This window comes from Oncorhynchus mykiss, chromosome 2 (assembly GCF_057628025.1).
Source record: "Oncorhynchus mykiss isolate SJ-2025 chromosome 2, ASM5762802v1, whole genome shotgun sequence".
Lineage (NCBI taxonomy): Eukaryota > Metazoa > Chordata > Actinopteri > Salmoniformes > Salmonidae > Oncorhynchus > Oncorhynchus mykiss.
Window position 1 is genome coordinate 1820776 of NC_143023.1, and position 19307 is coordinate 1840082.

General features: G+C 45.0%; 1 protein-coding gene across 1 annotated transcript; it reads right to left on the bottom strand.

Annotated features, from left to right (window-relative positions):
* Positions 1-5550: 5550 nt before the first annotated feature.
* Positions 5551-11105, bottom strand: LOC149984748 (eomesodermin-like). The gene is made up of 6 exons (XM_090215919.1): positions 10207-11105; positions 9757-9911; positions 9491-9612; positions 8758-8913; positions 7537-7598; positions 5551-6876 (listed from the first exon to the last, which is right to left on the bottom strand). Exons 1-6 carry the CDS (start codon positions 10719-10721, stop codon positions 6108-6110), a joined length of 1779 nt encoding a protein of 592 aa, XP_090072045.1. The 5' UTR covers positions 10722-11105; the 3' UTR covers positions 5551-6107.
* Between the last annotated feature and the right edge of the window lie 8202 nt (positions 11106-19307).

Below are 19307 nucleotides of genomic sequence, written 5' to 3' on the forward strand. Positions count from 1 at the left end.
CAACGACAGAACTTAACCCAACGACAGAACTTAACCCAACGACAGAAAGTCACAAGTGTTTCCCTAAAAGCTGCCTGGGTTTAAATTTCTTCCATTAAACTTCTTCCTACTCTGTCTGGGGTGGAAAGGTAGGCCTACTCTGTCTGGGGTGGAATGGTAGGCCTACTCTGTCTGGGGTGGAAAGGTAGGCCTACTCTGTCTGGGGTGGAATGGTAGGCCTACTCTGTCTGGGGTGGAATGGTAGGCCTACTCTGTCTGGGGTGGAATGGTAGGCCTACTCTGTCTGGGGTGGAAAGGTAGGCCTACTCTGTCTGGGGTGGAATGGTAGGCCTACTCTGTCTGGGGTGGAATGGTAGGCCTACTCTGTCTGGGGTGGAAAGGTAGGCCTACTCTGTCTGGGGTGGAATGGTAGGCCTAACTTTTGAAAGTACCATGCTCAGATTCAAAACGAAGTCTTAGATTTAATTATTTGCAAATAGGGACAGTTTTGTTGCAAACAAGACACAGTGATTTGTCCTTGAAGAAACATGATCAGATGAACACATAGGTCTATCTCTCTGTCCGGTCTTAAGCTGAAAGATTCCGCTTGTGTGTTAAATGACCTAGAACTCTCTGAAATGTTTATAAATTCTTGGACCTACAAATACGATGATAGATTCATGCAATGCTTTTAAATATTTAAGCTTCTTTCCGCCCCTACTCTTGTCCACAGTGGTCTGCGAACCCAGAACCTTCTGACCACGCAGCCCTGTTGCGCAATCAAAATTCCTTTGTTGTCATGTAATGCTTACAGGATGAAGAACGGTTTCTAAAACTGCCTATCTACTGCTCTGGTCTGTCCAAGACGTGAGGTTAAATGGTAGATGCTCTCTGCTATCCACTTTGTTTTAATTGTTATTTTGGGTATAGGGGAGGGTCACTTGTTTTTTTTTTCACCCCCAAGGCATTCAGGGAGGGTTTAGGTCAAATATATTTTGCTGACGGGATGGTCATCCCATTTTCATTTCAGAGAGGTCTGATGTTCTCCATGTCACCGTTATTATAAATAATGTTATCTCCTTTACATCACTTTGAGCAGAGTTCGCGGTGGGCCGGAGCGGGGCACCTGGTTCAAGCCCTGGAAGCAGCCCCGGGGTTCCTGAAACCAATGCAATTCACTTTCACCCGCGCCCGGGACAGAGTCATTCGAATCCCCTCATTGTTCTCAATGGGGGATGTGATCGCGTGTGGTTAGACTCAGCGCTTTCCATTTACATAGGATAGGCCTAACGTTCTGATCATCGTTTCGAAATGCAGCGATTTTAAAGTATTCCGTGACGCTGATTACTTCTGAAAATAAGTTATTGAAAAGTCTCTTTCAGGGATTTGCCTTTGCTTTACCAGATACTGTGTACTATTTTGGTGTTGGACAAACGCTCCGACTCAGTGCTCACTAACCAGTGAATCGACTGGTTGATCTGCAAGGCATTACTAGTCGATCACCAAACATTTCTATGGAAATGCCAATGACAAAGCCTTGTGCTCATATTTAGTTTTTCCATTCGTTTTGGTCTGTTGGTGGTAGGTGTACTTGAGAAGCCCCCGCGCGCCTGGTAGGAAAAGTGTTCCCATTTTGAACCATTTTCATTTGTCTGATGGGATAAACATTCCTGCCTACCCAGCTGACCAAGGGAGCTAATTAAAGTATGACTACCGCGCTGGCCAATCAGATAGCTCAAATCACTGCGCCTACAACTTCCACGACCCCCAGAGCAAAGTTTGATACAAGCCTAGGTGAGATTTAATAACCTTTTAAAAAAACATGACCAGAGAGAGACTGTCAAAGAGTACAGCAAAGTTTGATACTAGCCTAACTCAGTGTGCCCTCATTTTCGAGCTTCAGCCCTCCTCCTTCCCCTCGGATCGCTCCAATTTATCTCATCACGCTAATGTCCAGGGGGGCTCGCACCTGGGCTACTGCTGTATTTTGAATTTTAGGACCCCTTTAGGTATTATATATACAGTGCATTGCGAAAGTATTCGGCCCCCTTGAACTTTGCGACCTTTTGCCACATTTCAGGCTTCAAACATAAAGATATAAAACTATTTTTTTGTGAAGAATCAACAACAAGTGGGACACAATCATGAAGTGGAACGACATTTATTGGATATTTCAAACTTTTTTAACAAATCAAAAAATGAAAAATTGGGCGTGCAAAATTATTCAGCCCCTTTACTTTCAGTGCAGCAAACTCTCTCCAGAAGTTCAGTGAGGATCTCTGAATGATCCAATGTTGACCTAAATGACTAATGATGATAAATACAATCCACCTGTGTGTAATCAAGTCTCCGTATAAATGCACCTGCACTGTGATAGTCTCAGAGGTCCGTTAAAAGCGCAGAGAGCATCATGAAGAACAAGGAACACACCAGGCAGGACCGAGATACTGTTGGGAAGAAGTTTAAAGCCGGATTTGGATACAAAAATATTTCCCAAGCTTTAAACATCCCAAGGAGCACTGTGCAAGCGACAATATTGAAATGGAAGGAGTATCAGACCACTGCAAATCTACCAAGACCTGGCCGTCCCTCTAAACTTTCAGCTCATACAAGGAGAAGACTGATCAGAGATGCAGCCAAGAGGCCCATGATCATTCTGGATGAACTGCAGAGATCTACAGCTGAGGTGGGAGACTCTGTCCATAGGACAACAATCAGTCGTATATTGCACAAATCTGGCCTTTATGGAAGAGTGGCAAGAAGAAAGCCATTTCTTAAAGATATCCATAAAAAGTGTTGTTTAAAGTTTGCCACAAGCCACCTGGGAGACACACCAAACATGTGGAAGAAGGTGCTCTGGTCAGATGAAACCAAAATTGAACTTTTTGGCAACAATGCAAAACGTTATGTTTGGCGCAAAAGCAACACAGCTGAACACACCATCCCCACTGTCAAGCATGGTGGTGGCAGCATCATGGTTTGGGCCTGCTTTTCTTCAGCAGGGACAGGGAAGATGGTTAAAATTGATGGGAAGATGGATGGAGCCAAATACAGGACCATTCTGGAAGAAAACCTGATGGAGTCTGCAAAAGACCTGAGACTGGGACGGAGATTTGTCTTCCAAAAAGACAATGATCCAAAACATATAGCAAAATCTACAATGGAATGGTTCAAAAATAAACATATCCAGGTGTTAGAATGGCCAAGTCAAAGTCCAGACCTGAATCCAATCAAGAATCTGTGGAAAGAACTGAAAACTGCTGGTAACAAATGCTCTCCATCCAACCTCACTGAGCTCGAGCTGTTTTGCAAGGAGGAATGAGAAAAAATGTCAGTCTCTCGATGTGCAAAACTGATAGAGACATACCCCAAGCGACTTACAGCTGTAATCGCAGCAAAAGGTGGCGCTACAAAGTATTAACTTAAGGGGGCTGAATAATTTTGCACGCCCAATTTTTCCGTTTTTGATTTGTTTTATATCTTTATGTTTGAAGCCTGAAATGTGGCAAAAGGTCACAAAGTTCAAGGGGGCCAAATACTTTCGCAAGGCACTGTATATATATTAACACATTATTTGATGAAACATTGGCCTTACTGCTATTAGCCCATAGAAACACATTGAATAACAGATAGTAAAAAACGAATCTAAAGGAAGTTTGTTTTGAAGTGTCTGATATCTCAGAAATGTAAGAAAGATTAGACGCTGAACTACTTCCATTAACGTTTTTAACTGCTACCGGGCTACCTTCATGACAATCTACTGAGGCTTCTGGGAAATACACGCATACAGGGTTAAAAAAAAATATCATCTGAGTGGTAGATATCTGCTTGCTTTTTGACTCCGAAGGTGATCTTGACTCCAAAGGTGACCTTGACTCCGAATGTGACCTTGACTCCGAAGGTGACCTTGACTCCGAAGGTGACCTTGACTCCGAAGGTGACCTTGCTCCGAAGGTGACCTTGACTCCGAAGGTGACCTTGACTCCGAAGGTGACCTTGACTCCGAAAAGGTTGGTGACCATTGCTCTGACTTATGATCAGAGTCAAATACAGCATATTGCCTCTTTATAACGTCCCCAATATGTTCCAGGGGCACCGTACTACTATGGCCAACCTGTAAAACAACACCTATCATACTACTATGGCTGACCCTGTACAACAACACCTATCATACTACTATGGCTGACCCTGTACAACAACACCTATCATACTACTATGGCTGACCCTGTAAAACAACACCTATCATACTACTATGGCCGACCCTGTAAAACAACACCTATCATACTACTATGGCCGACCCTGTAAAACAACACCTATCATACTACTATGGCTGACCCTGTAAAACAACACCTATCATACTACTATGGCTGACCCTGTAAAAACAACACCTATCATACTACTATGACCGACCCTGTAAAACAACACCTATCATACTACTATGGCCGACCCTGTAAAACAACACCTATCATACTACTATGACTGACCCTGTAAAACAACACCTATCATACTACTATGACTGACCCTTTAAAACAACACCTATCATACTACTATGACTGACCCTGTAAAACAACACCTATCATACTACTATGACTGACCCTGTAAAACAACACCTATCATACTACTGACCCTGTAAAACAACACCTATCATACTACTATGACTGACCCTGTAAAACAACACCTATCATACTACTATGACTGACCCTGTAAAACAACACCTATCATACTACTGACCCTGTAAAACAACACCTATCATACTACTATGGCCGACCCTGTAAAACAACACCTATCATACTACTATGACTGACCCTGTAAAACAACACCTATCATACTACTATGGCCGACCCTGTAAAACAACACCTATCATACTACTATGGCTGACCCTGTAAAACAACACCTATCATACTACTATGACTGACCCTGTAAAACAACACCTATCATACTACTATGACTGACCCTGTAAAACAACACATATCATACTACTATGACCGACCCTGTAAAACAACACCTATCATACTACTATGGCTGACCCTGTATAACAACACCTATCATACTACTATGACTGACCCTGTAAAACAACACCTATCATACTACTATGACCGACCCTGTAAAACAACACATTTCACTGCACCAGTCCGGTGTGTGACAATAAAACACACACACATATATAAATATAAATTAATTAGATAAATCTGTGACCAAAAGAGAGGATATGGATTTCTGAGCCTGTAGCAACCAAAGTAACAAACTGACAGTATGTCTGGACCTTGATGGCAGCAGGTAGACAGGTAGCCTAGTGGTTAGAGACAGGTAGCCTAGTGGTTAGAGACAGGTAGCCTAGTCTGTTGTTCTGCCCCCTGAACAAGGCAGTTAAACCAAACTAACTAGTGGTTAGAGACAGGTAGCCTAGTCTGTTGTTCTGCCCCCTGAACAAGGCAGTTAAACCCACTCTTCCTCGGGTAGAACGCCATTGTAAATAAGAATTTGTTCTTAAATGACTTGCCTAGTTAAGTGATATATAAATGGTACAGGTAGAGATTGTGTTGCGTTGTCGATATAAGAGTCGATGGTGTCGTCCTGATTTAGGCTGTTATCTTTATTGCGTTACTCTGACGGACCAAAGACTCCTATTCATTCAATAGTTGGATAACGAAGCTTGAAGCTTTTTTTGTGTTTGTTTATTAAGAAAAAAAACAACAACAACAACAAAAAACTCTTAACAATGTACAGTCTATTTGACACAAGATCCTTCACATGTTACAGTGCACAAATATCATATTCACAAGCCTTCAATAAATGAGTCTGTAAAAACAAAAAACTTCAATGTGAAGGCATATTTTGTACAAACACACATCAACTGGGTACATTGAAGGACAATATACATTATAGCACAACCCACTGGGTTTTATCGAATACTCTGGCCCTTTCAGAACAATTCCCACGGTCCATCATAGATTGTTAATTTTAAAAAATCACACTGTCCAGTCACATGCTGTTAAAAAACCCTGGTGAATAAGGTTGGTGTGGGTGGCACTGGTTTGGCAGAATATCGACAGACTTGGAACTTCCAACCAATAAGAAAAGAGGGAAAACCCCTGGCATCAAAGATTTTTTAAAAGGTGACAAGATAATTAAGGGCTTGTGTAGAAGGAATAGTAAGCCATACTTTTAGAAACGGATGAGTCTTTGCTGTAGGAGTCAGTGGCAGTCAGACTCTCACCCTTTACAGTGGGGGAGTTCTCTGTGCCGGGTCCACTCAGAGGCGTACGTCTCCTTTTACACACCACGACCCCAGAGTCAGCTTTCTCCAGGCCCAGCGTGGAAGAGTGAGTATCAGTCCACGTTGAAGCTATGTTACCAACACTACTGCCGTTGATCTCTTCCCCCTGAGCCTTGTCTTTGTCAGGCACAGACAGCTGGTCCTCTGGGAACCCAGTGGGGCTGGGTCTAGGGGACCACGGCAGGCCCGTGGTCACCTTTCTCTGGTAAGATCCTCTAGAGCCCCATCCTGCTGCCATGGAAGTGAAAGGAGAGTCTGGGTAGTAGGTGAGAGCGTGGGAGTTCTGTAGAGGCAGGGATTTAATCCCGTAAGGGAGCAGGCTGCTAGAGTAGTCCCCTTCATAGGAACTGAGATCCAGTTTGTTGGGGCCAGCTCCTCCCTGTTGCATGGAGATAAACCACCTCTGGGAGGCGCTGTCCTCTGGCTGAGGGGAAAAGAGACTGTTGGTCTGGGGTACTGTCCTCTCGCTGTTGTAGAAGCGGTTCTGGGGCAGGTTGTTGATGACCTGGTCCTGGAAGAAAGGCTGCATGGCGTAGCGAGCACCTGGGACGATCTGGTGGGAGCGGTGGGAGTCGGTGGGGGAGGGGGTCAGTCGGTCACCCTCTGGAGCTGTGTACATCCTAGAATATCATAGGAGAAGAGAGATGGAGAATGTACACTGGGTGGATAAAACATTAAGGACACCTGCTCTATCCATGACACCGCCTGACCAGGTGAATCCAGGTGAAAGATATCACTTAATGATTTCACTTGTTAAATCCACTTCAATCAGTGTAGATGAAGGGGAGGAGACGGGTTAAATAATGATTTTTAAGCCTTGAGACAACTGAGACATGGATTGTGTGTGTGTGTGCCGTTCAGAGGGTGAACGGGCAAGACAGAAGATTTAAGGGGCTTTGAATACGGTATGGTAGTAGGTGCCAGAGCCACGCCAGTCGCTGCTGGGTTTTTCACACTCAACAGTTTCCTGTGTGTATCAAGAATGGTCCACCAACACAAAGGACATCCAGCCAATTAGACAAAGCATTGGAGTCTACACGGGGCCAGCCTCTCTGTGGAACGTTTTCGACAACTTGTAGAGTCTATGCTCTGACGAATTGAGGGGCTGTTGTGCAGGCAAAGGGGGCTGCAAACGCAATATTAGGAAGGTGTTCTTAATGTTTTGTACACTCGGTGTATAAGGAAATGTGACAGGGATACGACACCACGGCAAAAAAAACCTTGTGTTACGGTCATTTGTAAGTGAATTTCAACATGGAGGAAACATTAAAGATACTCACGAATCATAGTTATCCCTGAATCCTTTTGCAAACGGGTTGTGGTCAATTTTCAGTTGTGTGATCTATGGAAAAAGAGAGTAGCAATTAGAAAACAGTGTTATAATGAGATAAATGGTAGAGAAAGAGCAGGGGGAGAGGACAGAGAGAGCAGGGGGAGAGGAAAGAGAGCAGGGGGAGAGGAAAGAGAGAGAGAGAGAGAGCAGGGGGAGAGGACAGAGAGAGAGAGAGAGAGAGAGAGCAGGGGGAGAGGACAGAGAGAGAGAGAGAGAGAGCAGGGGGAGAGGACAGAGAGAGAGAGAGAGCAGGGGGAGAGGACAGAGAGAGAGAGAGAGCAGGGGGAGAGGACAGAGAGAGAGACAGGGAGAGAGAGAGAGCGCGAGGGGAGAGGACCGAGAAAGAGAACGAGAGAGAGAGCAGGGGGGGAGAGAGAGAGAGCAGGGGGAGAGGAAAGAGAGAGAGAGAGAGCAGGGGGAGAGAGAGAGAGAGCAGGGGGAGAGAGAGAGAGAGCAGGGGGAGAGGACAGAGAGAGAGAGAGAGAGAGAGAGCAGGGGGAGAGGACAGAGAGAGAGAGAGAGAGAGAGAGAGAGCAGGGGGAGAGGACAGAGAGAGAGAGAGAGCAGGGGGAGAGGACAGAGAGAGAGACAGGGAGAGAGAGAGAGCGCGAGGGGAGAGGACCGAGAAAGAGAACGAGAGAGAGAGCAGGGGGGGAGAGAGAGAGAGCAGGGGGAGAGGAAAGAGAGAGAGAGAGAGCAGGGGGAGAGAGAGAGAGAGCAGGGGGAGAGAGAGAGAGAGCAGGGGGAGAGGAAAGAGAGAGAGAGAGCAGGGGGAGAGAGAGAGAGAGCAGGGGGAGAGGACAGAGAGAGAGACAGGGAGAGAGAGAGAGCAGGGAGAGAGGACAGAGAGAGAGACAGGGAGAGAGAGAGAGCGCGAGGGGAGAGGACCGAGAAAGAGAACGAGAGAGAGAGCAGGGGGGGAGAGAGAGAGAGCAGGGGGAGAGGAAAGAGAGAGAGAGAGAGCAGGGGGAGAGAGAGAGAGAGCAGGGGGGGAGAGAGAGAGAGCAGGGGGAGAGGAAAGAGAGAGCAGGGGGAGAGAGAGAGAGCAGGGGGAGAGGACAGAGAGAGAGACAGGGAGAGAGAGAGAGCAGGGAGAGAGGACAGAGAGAGAGAGAGCAGAGGGAGCGGACAGAGAGAGAGAGAACGATAGTGAAAGATGCATTCTTACATCGGTGTTCTGATAGGCCGTGACGGCTATAAACTGGTTCTCAGGGAAGGTGAAGGTCTGGGTCTTTGGGTCACTGCTCATGTCCTCCAACCCCTCTGTCACCTCTACAATGTGTAGCCGCGGCTGATACTTATGAAGAGACTGAAGAACTATCATCTGTACACAGAGAAACCGAACAGAAAGTCAACGGAGAAGACTTTGTGGGCCAAATCCTATACGGGTGCAGCAGGTAGGTAGCCTAGCGGTAAGAGCGTTGGACTAGTAACCGAAAGGGTGCTAGATCCAATCCCAGACCTAAATATCTGTCGTTCTGCCCCTGAACAGGCAGTTAACCCACTGTTCCTAGGCCGTCATTGAAATAAGAATTTGTTCTTAACTGACTTGCCTAGTTAAATAAAGGTAAAGGTAAAAAAAAAAAAAAATGACACATACCACTGACATCAAAGTTTATGCAAATGTTTTCAGGATTTGGCTTAATAATGTATGTATGTATGATCTTCATAATAATATGTATGATCTTCATGATAATAACAATAAAATAAATATGTTATTTATTTTGTTTTGCATTTAAAACAATGAGCCTGGAAGTTACACATTAACCACAGTAGGATTTTATATTTTAAACGATGAAAATATTTCGTACATAAATCAATACATTCCCAGGCTTATTCGAATATATTTATATTTCCTTAAAATGACCCCCCCATGCAGGTGGTATTTAAAAAAGCATCACCTGTGCGTTGTTGTTACTGCCTCCTTTGTTGTTGGTGAGCTTCAGTTTGCCGAAGGAGATCTCCTGTCTCATCCAGTGTGCTCCCGTGTTGGGAGATTCAGGATGGACGTACATTTTGTTTCCTAAAAGAAGGAAAATTATTTTTTATTTCAAAATACATTTAAAAAAAAGATTGTTTCATAATCGCTGTGGTTAATGTAATCAAAACAACTATTTTTAGAAGTCGTTTCTAATCTTTCTACTGCCTATAGTTTCTAGGATCATACCCTGCATATTATTGTCCGCCTTTCCACAGGTGATCCATTTCCCGCCTTGGAACCTCCAGTGGTTGGGGTCCGCGAGCATGACCTCCACAAACACGTTGTAATGAGCAGAGAGATTCAGACCCATCAGGTTGAAACCCAGGAACGGGAACATCCGCCTGATAAACAGACAGGGATTCAAATGCGTCATTTTAAATGTGCCAGATCTGGTGAGAATTTGAGAACGAATTAATGTGTGGGTGGCGTTTCAGAGAATACAAGTTTCACAACATCAGATATAAATACAATAATGATGATGGCATCCTTTTCAGTATTCAGGCGCCTTTTCCGTATTTTAATGGAGTATGAGAGAAGTTTGAGAGAATACAGTTTCACGACAGTATGAAAGCACACTCGGCACCCGCCGAACCCAAGCATTCGGAATGCTTTAGCCGCTGGCCACGTCGCACTCACCTGCCCTGTTTGGTGATAATCATCTCGGTCTGATGACGGTGGAACCTGAGCCAGAGAGGCCGGTTACAGAGGTAGACCTGAGCCCTCACCCCCGTGCCTGAGGGTAGGGGCACCGAGCCGATCCCGGAGCCGGTGCTGTATGGAGGGTAGAGACACCCACCCTGTCCTAACTGGTAGGCCGAACCGAACTGATTACGCCCCGCCGAGGAGAATCCCGTGGGAGGCAACACCGAGCTGAAGTGAAGCGATGTCGAATATCTGGATCCACCGGAAGCCGTGTAAACGGTACCGGACTGAGAATAAGGGAATAACGAACATGGACTCGCCATGTCTCCAGTTTGCTTGGATGGGGGTGAGATATAATAGCGGTCTGGCCCGAGTCCGTCGGTGTATCGGCTAGCGCTGCCGGCCATAGCCGGGTCATCTGCACCCACCACCGGGGACTTTCTCTTCTCCTCCGGGCGGGGGGCGTCCTTGGGGGAAGGAAAGGTGTTGCTCTCTCCCTCTCCGAGCATGGTAAATTTTTTTTTGTCAGGTTAAGATTAAATGTTATTCGGTCCCACGGTCTTCTGTTTTTTCTTCCAATTCTTCTCCGGGGCTTCTGTCAGAAGGGTTGGAGACGCACCGGAACCAGAGATCTTTTTGAAAAGTTCTGCATCCTTTGGAGAAATAAAAGTACAATATTTTTTTATAAAAATAAAAAAAAGTATATCCAAAATATCCCAATTAGAATCGCATAGGCTATAGACCTATACTCTCAACCGGGCTAACTGGCTATATAGGCTACTGTAAATCAAGAGGCAGGGAAGTCCTCCTGCCCGTCTGGCTGGCCGTGTGCACTGAGTTACCACTGTGTAAACTGACGAGCTGCTCCCCTGTGATAACCTGCACGGGTGATTACGTGATTCCCGTTTCACACTCCCAATTTGCTGTGAAGGCCATGGGTGTGGCTTTTAGGATGGATCGTGATAGATGGCTCAGTCCACATATATTTACCCTTTTTTGGGGGGTGTGATATTTAACTGATATTTAAAAAAAAAAAAAGTATGTTTAAATGTTTTAGTTCATACAAAATGTTATTGCGCAATACTGCTGATAGTGAAACGTTAAGCGACACTACATCTCCCAGATAAGGACCTGTCAGAGAGGCACGAGTTTTATTCTGCTCTGTACATTTAAAAAATAATACCTACTTCTCGTGGCCTATATTTAGCTTTGTATTATTATTATTATTATTATTTTAATACATTTTATTAATTTAGCAGACGGTCTTATTCAGAGTGACTTACAGTCAGTGTATTCATCTACAGATAGCTAGACGGGACAACCTCATATCACAGCCGTAGTCAGTACATTCATCTACAGATAGCTAGACGGGACAACCTCATATCACAGTCATAGTCAGTACATTCATTTACAGATAGCTAGACGGGACAACCTCATATCACAGCCGTAGTCAGTACATTCATCTACAGATAGCTAGACGGGACAACCTCATACCACAGCCGTAGTCAGTACATTTGTCCTCAATAAAGTAGTTATGAGCAAGGTCAGAGTTAGTAAGGTGGTGGGGGGGACGGGACGGGGGGAGGGGGTCAAGTGAGAGTGTTAGTTCACGAAAGTCTTTTTTCTACTTATATATTTCAACCTCTTGGAGTAAATGTTAAATGTTGTGTATTTTTTGTTGTTGTTGTTGTAACATCCTAAATCAAACTGTACATCCAGGTTTCCCGTGTCCCCCCCCCCCCCCCCCCCCCCCCCCCCCACCCCTCCATCTATCGCTAGTTATGTGTGTATTCCCGGTAGACAACGCTCATTGAACTATCTCTCTACAGCCCATCAGGTCATTGACCGGCCGATGATCGACAATTAGCACGTCATTATAGAACCCTTCACTAAGACATATCCAGGGGCCTTTACCTCCCCCGGACCCCGCAGTATATCTAAATGTTTGTTTAAGCTCTCATCTCTGTCATATTGATTTATAATAGCAAGATGCTAACTAGAAAATTAGAACAATTTAATTACGGAGTAGCAATTCAATTGATAGCACAGATATGTGTAGTAAAATCCGTCTGTTAGACCTATACAGAGGAATTAGCTACGGTAGATTATTGCATGGCTTGACCATTTATACCTTTCACTTAACAATTCGTTTTCTTGTAAACCACATGACAAATTGTATGAGATTTGTTTTCAGAAATGCCGAGACCTGGGGGTTTGTATAAAGGTGTGAAAACACTCTATGGAAAGTTGTCACCCTCATCGAAACAGACACTAGTATTATTTGTGCTCACGCTTTCCACGGTATTTCTCATGTAGCGCTACAGAATCAGGTTTGGGCGACAAAGGTTTGACTTGTTATGTTCCCTGATATATTAAGTAGGCCTGTAATGTTTTCAATGGGTTTTTTTCTATTTAATTTATTTAATTGTATTTTTTTTGTCTACATAATTATTAGTCTATAGAATAACCTAAACGGGTTGTTCAGACAATTATTAGATCATTTCATAAATTGTTTTCCAAATAGTTTGTTTAGACTATGGCTAAAATGTAGTATATTTCCTTCAATTTTAAGATAATTTAATTAATATATATTTTCACATGCGGAGTTCACAATAAATTCAGAGTCATGAATTTGCATTAATTTCCAGAGAGATGAGTTTACGTTATAGTCCCACCGGACTGCCCTATTGTGAACAGAGGTGGAAACGGTCAATTATCTTTCCGTTTGAAGAAGCCTGTGATGTGTCGCCGAACCGACAGCCCGCTGTAGGAACTGCTTTTCAGATACAAACATATTGGTGACACAAAGCTCCGACCGCATTGAAGCAGCAGCGGTCGGTCAAATATAGTGCACCGATTTCACTGACAGAATATATATATATATATATATATATATTTTAAATTAAATTCTTAAAATATAATTTCTGTAACTTATCTTGTAACATATAGCCTACGAATTGTTAATGCATGAATCTATACCGATACATATGTTTAAATAGGATTAGTCTATTTATATTATATACAAATCAATAGAACAAACTTACCAATCTTGGTCCTTGTTTGGCCTACTTCGTTTTCAAATGAGGCTAATAAATATACCTAATACATTTTTTTTTTAAATACGAATATTGGCTGCAATTTGGAAATAAATAAATACGCGACATATATTTTTTTGTTTTCAATCACAATAATAAAAAATAAGAGAGATCGTTCATTTGTAAGTATTTCAACGCATCTTCTCTCCTCTCCTTGTTTTGAAGGAGATGGTTAAAGTATGCGCTTATATGTAGTCTACTGGCTATGAGATCCTTTCTTGCGGTTCAGCTGCAACCGTCCCCCGTTTAGGAGCGCTCTCTTGTGTCGAAGTTGCGCACATAGCAGCCTCTTATTCATTTTAGCTTTCGATTCCCAAGAGCTACTGGGCAAGCAGAATATATACAGAATTATAGGCCTTCAACACGAGAAACACGCTGCCAGCAATAACGCAGGGTATGCTGTAGCGATTGCTTCACTCGGTGATACTCAATAGGGGCCCCCTAAATAGTCGTGCAATTTCCACGATTAATTGTAGTTGTGCTAGATTCTAGAACGTCGGAGCAGAACGGGGAAACGCATTAATAGTAGTGGCAATGAAACGGCCAGGATGCTCCTAGCCAACTGATAAGGCGTATTTAGAGGCACAAACAAACGTCACATCGAACTGAAACACGTTTACTGATGTGACACATAATGAAATTAATTATCACACACCGATCAACTACTTGGTACTTGATGTCTCTCTCTCTCTCTCTCTCTCTCTCTCTCTCTCTCTCTCTCTCTCTCTCTCTCTCTCTCTCTCTCTCTCTCTCTCAATTCAATGGGCTTTATTGGCATGGACAACATATGTTTACATTGCCAAAGCAAGTGAAATATATAATAACAAAAGTGAAATAAACATTACAAAATGTAAATTAAACATTACACTCCCAAAAGTTTCAAAGGAATAGAGACATTTAAAATGTCATATTATGTATATATACAGTGTTGAAAGGATGTGCAAATAGTTAAAGTACACAAGGGAAAATAAATAAGCATAAATATGGGTTGTATTTACAATGGTGTTTGTTCTTCACTGGTTGCCCTTTTCTCGTGGCAACAGGTCACACATCTTGCTGCTGTGATGTCACACTGTGGTATTTCACCCAGTAGATATGAGAGTTTATCAAAATTGGGGTCTGCGTAACCCGAGGGTCTGTGTAACCTGAGATGTCTTGATATATTTATTTAACAAGCTATTTCGCTACACTCGCATTAACATCCGCTAACCACGTGTATGTGACAAATAATATTTGAATGGATTTGATTTTATGAACCAGTGGTCCATTGTATATGATGAGATGAGTGGCACAGATATTGTTTTGTTTAGGTTAACTGTAGAATATGCATTTAGGAGACAGGGGAGTATCAGGGACACATGGTTGATCCCTGCTGCCAAATGGAGAAACTTCTAGAACTTTCTGATGGCCATTTCCTGTTCAAAGACCAACAGATTGATGACGCTGTGAGTGGATCCCATCAAGACGAATAAATCAAATCAAATTGTATTTGTCACATGTTTTTCCACATGTAAACAACAGATGTGGACTAACAGTGAAATGCTTAGTTACACAGGCCTTTCCCAACAATGCAGAGATTAAAAATAGAGAAATAACAGAAAAATAATAGCATGAGGAATACATTCACACTGAGTAACGATAACTTGGCTATATACACGGGGTACCAGTACCGAGTTGATATGCTGGGGTATGAGGTAATAACTTGACTATATACAGGGGGTACCAGTACCGAGTTGATATGCTGGGGTATGAGGTAATAACTTGACTATATACAGGGGGTACCAGTACCGAGTTGATATGCTGGGGTATGAGGTAATAACTTGACTATATACAGGGGGTACCAGTACCAAGTTGATATGCTGGGGTATGAGGTAATATAATGGCTGTATACACGGGGTACCAGTGCTGAGTCGATGTGCAGGGGTATGAGGTAATAACTTGGCTTTATGTACACGGGGTACCAGTGCTGAGTCGATGTGCAGGGGTACGAGGTAATGGAGGTAGATATGTACATATAGGTATGGTTAAATTAATAATAGACAGTAACAGCAGTATACTGTAGGTAGAGGTAAAGGATAGTTAATAGACAGTAGCTATTGGTTAACTATTTAACTAACTATTTAACAGTCTTATGGCTTGGGGGAAGAAGCTGTTCAGGATCCTGTTAGTTGCAGACTTGGTGCTCCGGTACCACTTGCCGTGGGGTAGCAGAGAGAACAGTCTGACTGGGGTGGCTGGAGTCTTTGATCATTTTTAGGGCCTTCCTCTGACACCGCCTGGTATAGAGGTCCTGGATGGCTGGAGTCTTCCTCTGACACCGCCTGGTATAGAGGTCCTGGATGGCTGGAGTCTTCTTCTGACACCGCCTGGTATAGAGGTTCTGGATGGCTGGAGTCTTCCTCTGACACCGCCTGGTATAGAGGTTCTGGATGGCTGGAGTCTTCCTCTGACACCGCCTGGTATAGAGGTTCTGGATGGCTGGAGTCTTCCTCTGACACCACCTGGTATAGAGGTTCTGGAAGGCTGGAGTCTTCCTCTGACACCGCCTGGTATAGAGGTCCTGGATGGCTGGAGTCTTCCTCTGACACCGCCTGGTATAGAGGTCCTGAATGGCAGGGAGCTCGGCCCCAGTGATGTACTCGACTGTACGCGCTACCCTCTGTGGCATCGGATGCCAAGCCATACCAGGCGGTGATGCAGCCAGTCAAGATGCTCTCAACGGTGCAGTTGTATAACTTTTTGAGGATGAAAGGCCCATGAAAAGTCTTTTCAGCCACCTGAGGGGGTAGAGGGGTTGTCGTGACCTCTTTACGACTGTGTTGGTGAGGGTCATCTGTTGGGGGGAGGGTCATCTGTTGGGGGGGGGTTCATCTGTCTCTTTTCAGCCTCCTGAGGGGGCAGAGGGGTTGTCCTGACCTCTTTACGACTATGTTGGTGTGTGTTGACGATGATCATTCATCTTTTGATCGGTTGGGGGGGGGGGTCATCTGTTGATCTGTTGGGGGGGGGGTCATCTGTTGATCTGTTGGGGGGGTCATCTGTTGATCTGTTGGGGGTGGGGGGGGGGTCATCTGTGAATCTGTTGGGGGGTCTTTAAGCTGATAGCAGCTTAAAGACCCTATAAAAAACATCCTGTCACAACATGAACTTTAAGGCCACAGTCAAACCCCCAGACGCTGCTGACTGGTCCTTTTACATGTGAAAGACAGGCTGATGGTGAAGAGATGACTGTAGCTGTCCCACCTCAAATCAACTCCACAGAGACTCTTATCTTTTAATTTATCCTGTTTCAATAAAAAAAAAACTATTTAAAACCAGTTAAAAAGGTCCCAATTTCAGGACGGTGTTTATCAAGGTATATTCATCTGATGAATATGTGTTTTGATCAAACGCTGAATAGCCTGACATTTATTGTCCTGTGACTGTGATTTGTATTTTAATGTTATTTTTTTAACCTTTATTTAACTTGGCAAGTCAGTTAAGAACAAATTCTGATTTACAATGACAGCCTACCGGGGAACAGTGGGTTAACTGCCTTGTTCAGGGGAACAGTGGGTTAACTGCCTTGTTCAGTGGTAGAATGACAGATTTTTTACCTTGTCAGCTCAGGGATTTGATCTTGCAACTTTTTGGTTACTAGTCCAACGCTCTAACCACTAGGCTACCTGTCTCTAACCACTAGGCTACCTGTCTCAAACCACTAGGCTACCTGTCTCTAACCACTAGGCTACCTGCCTCTAACAACTAGGCTACCTGTCTCTAACCACTAGGCTACCTGTCTCTAACCACTAGGCTACCTGTCTCTAACCACTAGGCTACCTGTCTCTAACCACTAGGCTACCTGTCTCTAACCACTAGGCTACCTGTCTCTAACCACTAGGCTACCTGTCTCTAACCACTAGGCTACCTGCCTCTAACCACTAGGCTACCTGTCTCTAACCACTAGGCTACCTGCTCTAACCACTAGGCTACCTGTCTCTAACCACTAGGCTACCTGTCTCTTACCACTAGACTACCTGCTCTAACCACTAGGCTACCTGTCTCTAAACACTGGGCCACCTGCTCTAACCACTAGGCCACCTGTCTCTAACCACTAGACTACCTGTCTCTAACCACTAGGCTACCTGCTCTAACCACTAGGCTACCTGCTCTAACCACTAGGCTACCTGTCTCTAACCACTAGGCTACCTGCCTCTAACCACTAGGCTACCTGCCTCTAACCACTAGGCTACCTGTCTCTAACCACTAGGCTACCTGTCTCTAACCACTAAGCTACCTGCTCTAACCACTAGGCTACCTGCTCTAACCACTAGGCTACCTGTCTCTAACCACTAGGCTACCTGTCTCTAACCACTAGGCTACCTGTCTCTTACCACTAGACTACCTGCTCTAACCACTAGGCTACCTGTCTCTAACCACTGGGCCACCTGCTCTAACCACTAGGCCACCTGTCTCTAACCACTAGGCTACCTGTCTCTAACCACTAGGCTACCTGCTCTAACCACTAGGCTACCTGTCTCTAACCACTAGGCTACTAGGCTACCTGTCTCTAACCACTAGGCTACCTGCCTCTAACCACTAGGCTACCTGCCTCTAACCACTAGGCTACCTGTCTCTAACCACTAGGCTACCTGTCTCTAACCACTAGGCTACCTGCCTCTAACCACTAGGCTACCTGCTCTAACCACTAGGCTACCTGTCTCTAACCACTAGGCTACCTGTCTCTAACCACTAGGCTACCTGTCTCTAACAACTAACCACTAGGCTACCTGCCGCCCACTAGGCTACTAGGCAAGTCTTATTTACAGTGACGGCCTACCCCGGCCTACCCTGGTCTACCTCGGCCTACCTCACCCTACCTCGGCCTACCTCGGCCTACCTCGGCCTACCCCGGTCTACCTCGGCCTACCTCGGCCTACCTCGGCCTACCCCGGTCTACCTCGGCCTACCTCGGCCTACCTCGTGCTACCTCGGCCTACCTTGGCCTACCCTGGTCTACCCCGGATGACACTGGGCCAATTGTGCTCCGCCCCGGTGGGACTCCCAATCACGGCCGGTTGTGATACAGCCTGGATAAGGCTATTCCTTCTCTCCGACGTCTCTTCATCTCCGTCTTTCTCTCAGGAACACAGACGAGGCGAGCGCACGCTCACATCCCACATGACACCCTGCTCAAACTCCTGCTCCAATCCCTTCTCAGTAGATGGGACTCCTGCTCCAATCCCTTCTCAGTAGAAGGGACTCTTGCTCCAATCCCTCCTCAGTAGAACGGACTCCTGCTCCAATCCCTCCTCAGTAGAACGGACTCCTGATGTTGCATCACTGTCCTCTCAGACCAGGATGTTGCATCACTGTCTTCTCAGACCAGGATGTTGCATCACTGTCCTCTCAGACCAGGATGTTGCATCACTGTCCTCTCAGACCAGGATGTTGCATCACTGTCTTCTCAGACCAGGATGTTGCATCACTGTCCTCTCAGACCAGGATGTTGCATCACTGTCTTCTCAGACCAGGATGTTGCATCACTGTCTTCTCAGACCAGGATGTTGCATCACTGTCTTCTCAGACCAGGATGTTGCATCACTGTCCTCTCAGACCAGGATGTTGCATCACTGTCCTCTCAGACCAGGATGTTGCATCACTGTCCTCTCAGACCAGGATGTTGCATCACTGTCTTCTCAGACCAAGATGTTGCATCACTGTCTTCTCAGACCAGGATGTTGCATCACTGTCCTCTCAGACCAGGATGTTGCATCACTGTCTTCTCAGACCAGGATGTTGCATCACTGTCCTCTCAGACCAGGATGTTGCATCACTGTCTTCTCAGACCAGAATGTTGCATCACTGTCTTCTCAGACCAGGATGTTGCATCACTGTCTTCTCAGACGAGGATGTTGCATCACTGTCTTCTCAGACCCGGATGTTGCATCACTGTCCTCTCAGACCAGGATGTTGCATCACTGTCTTCTCAGACCAGGATGTTGCATCACTGTCCTCTCA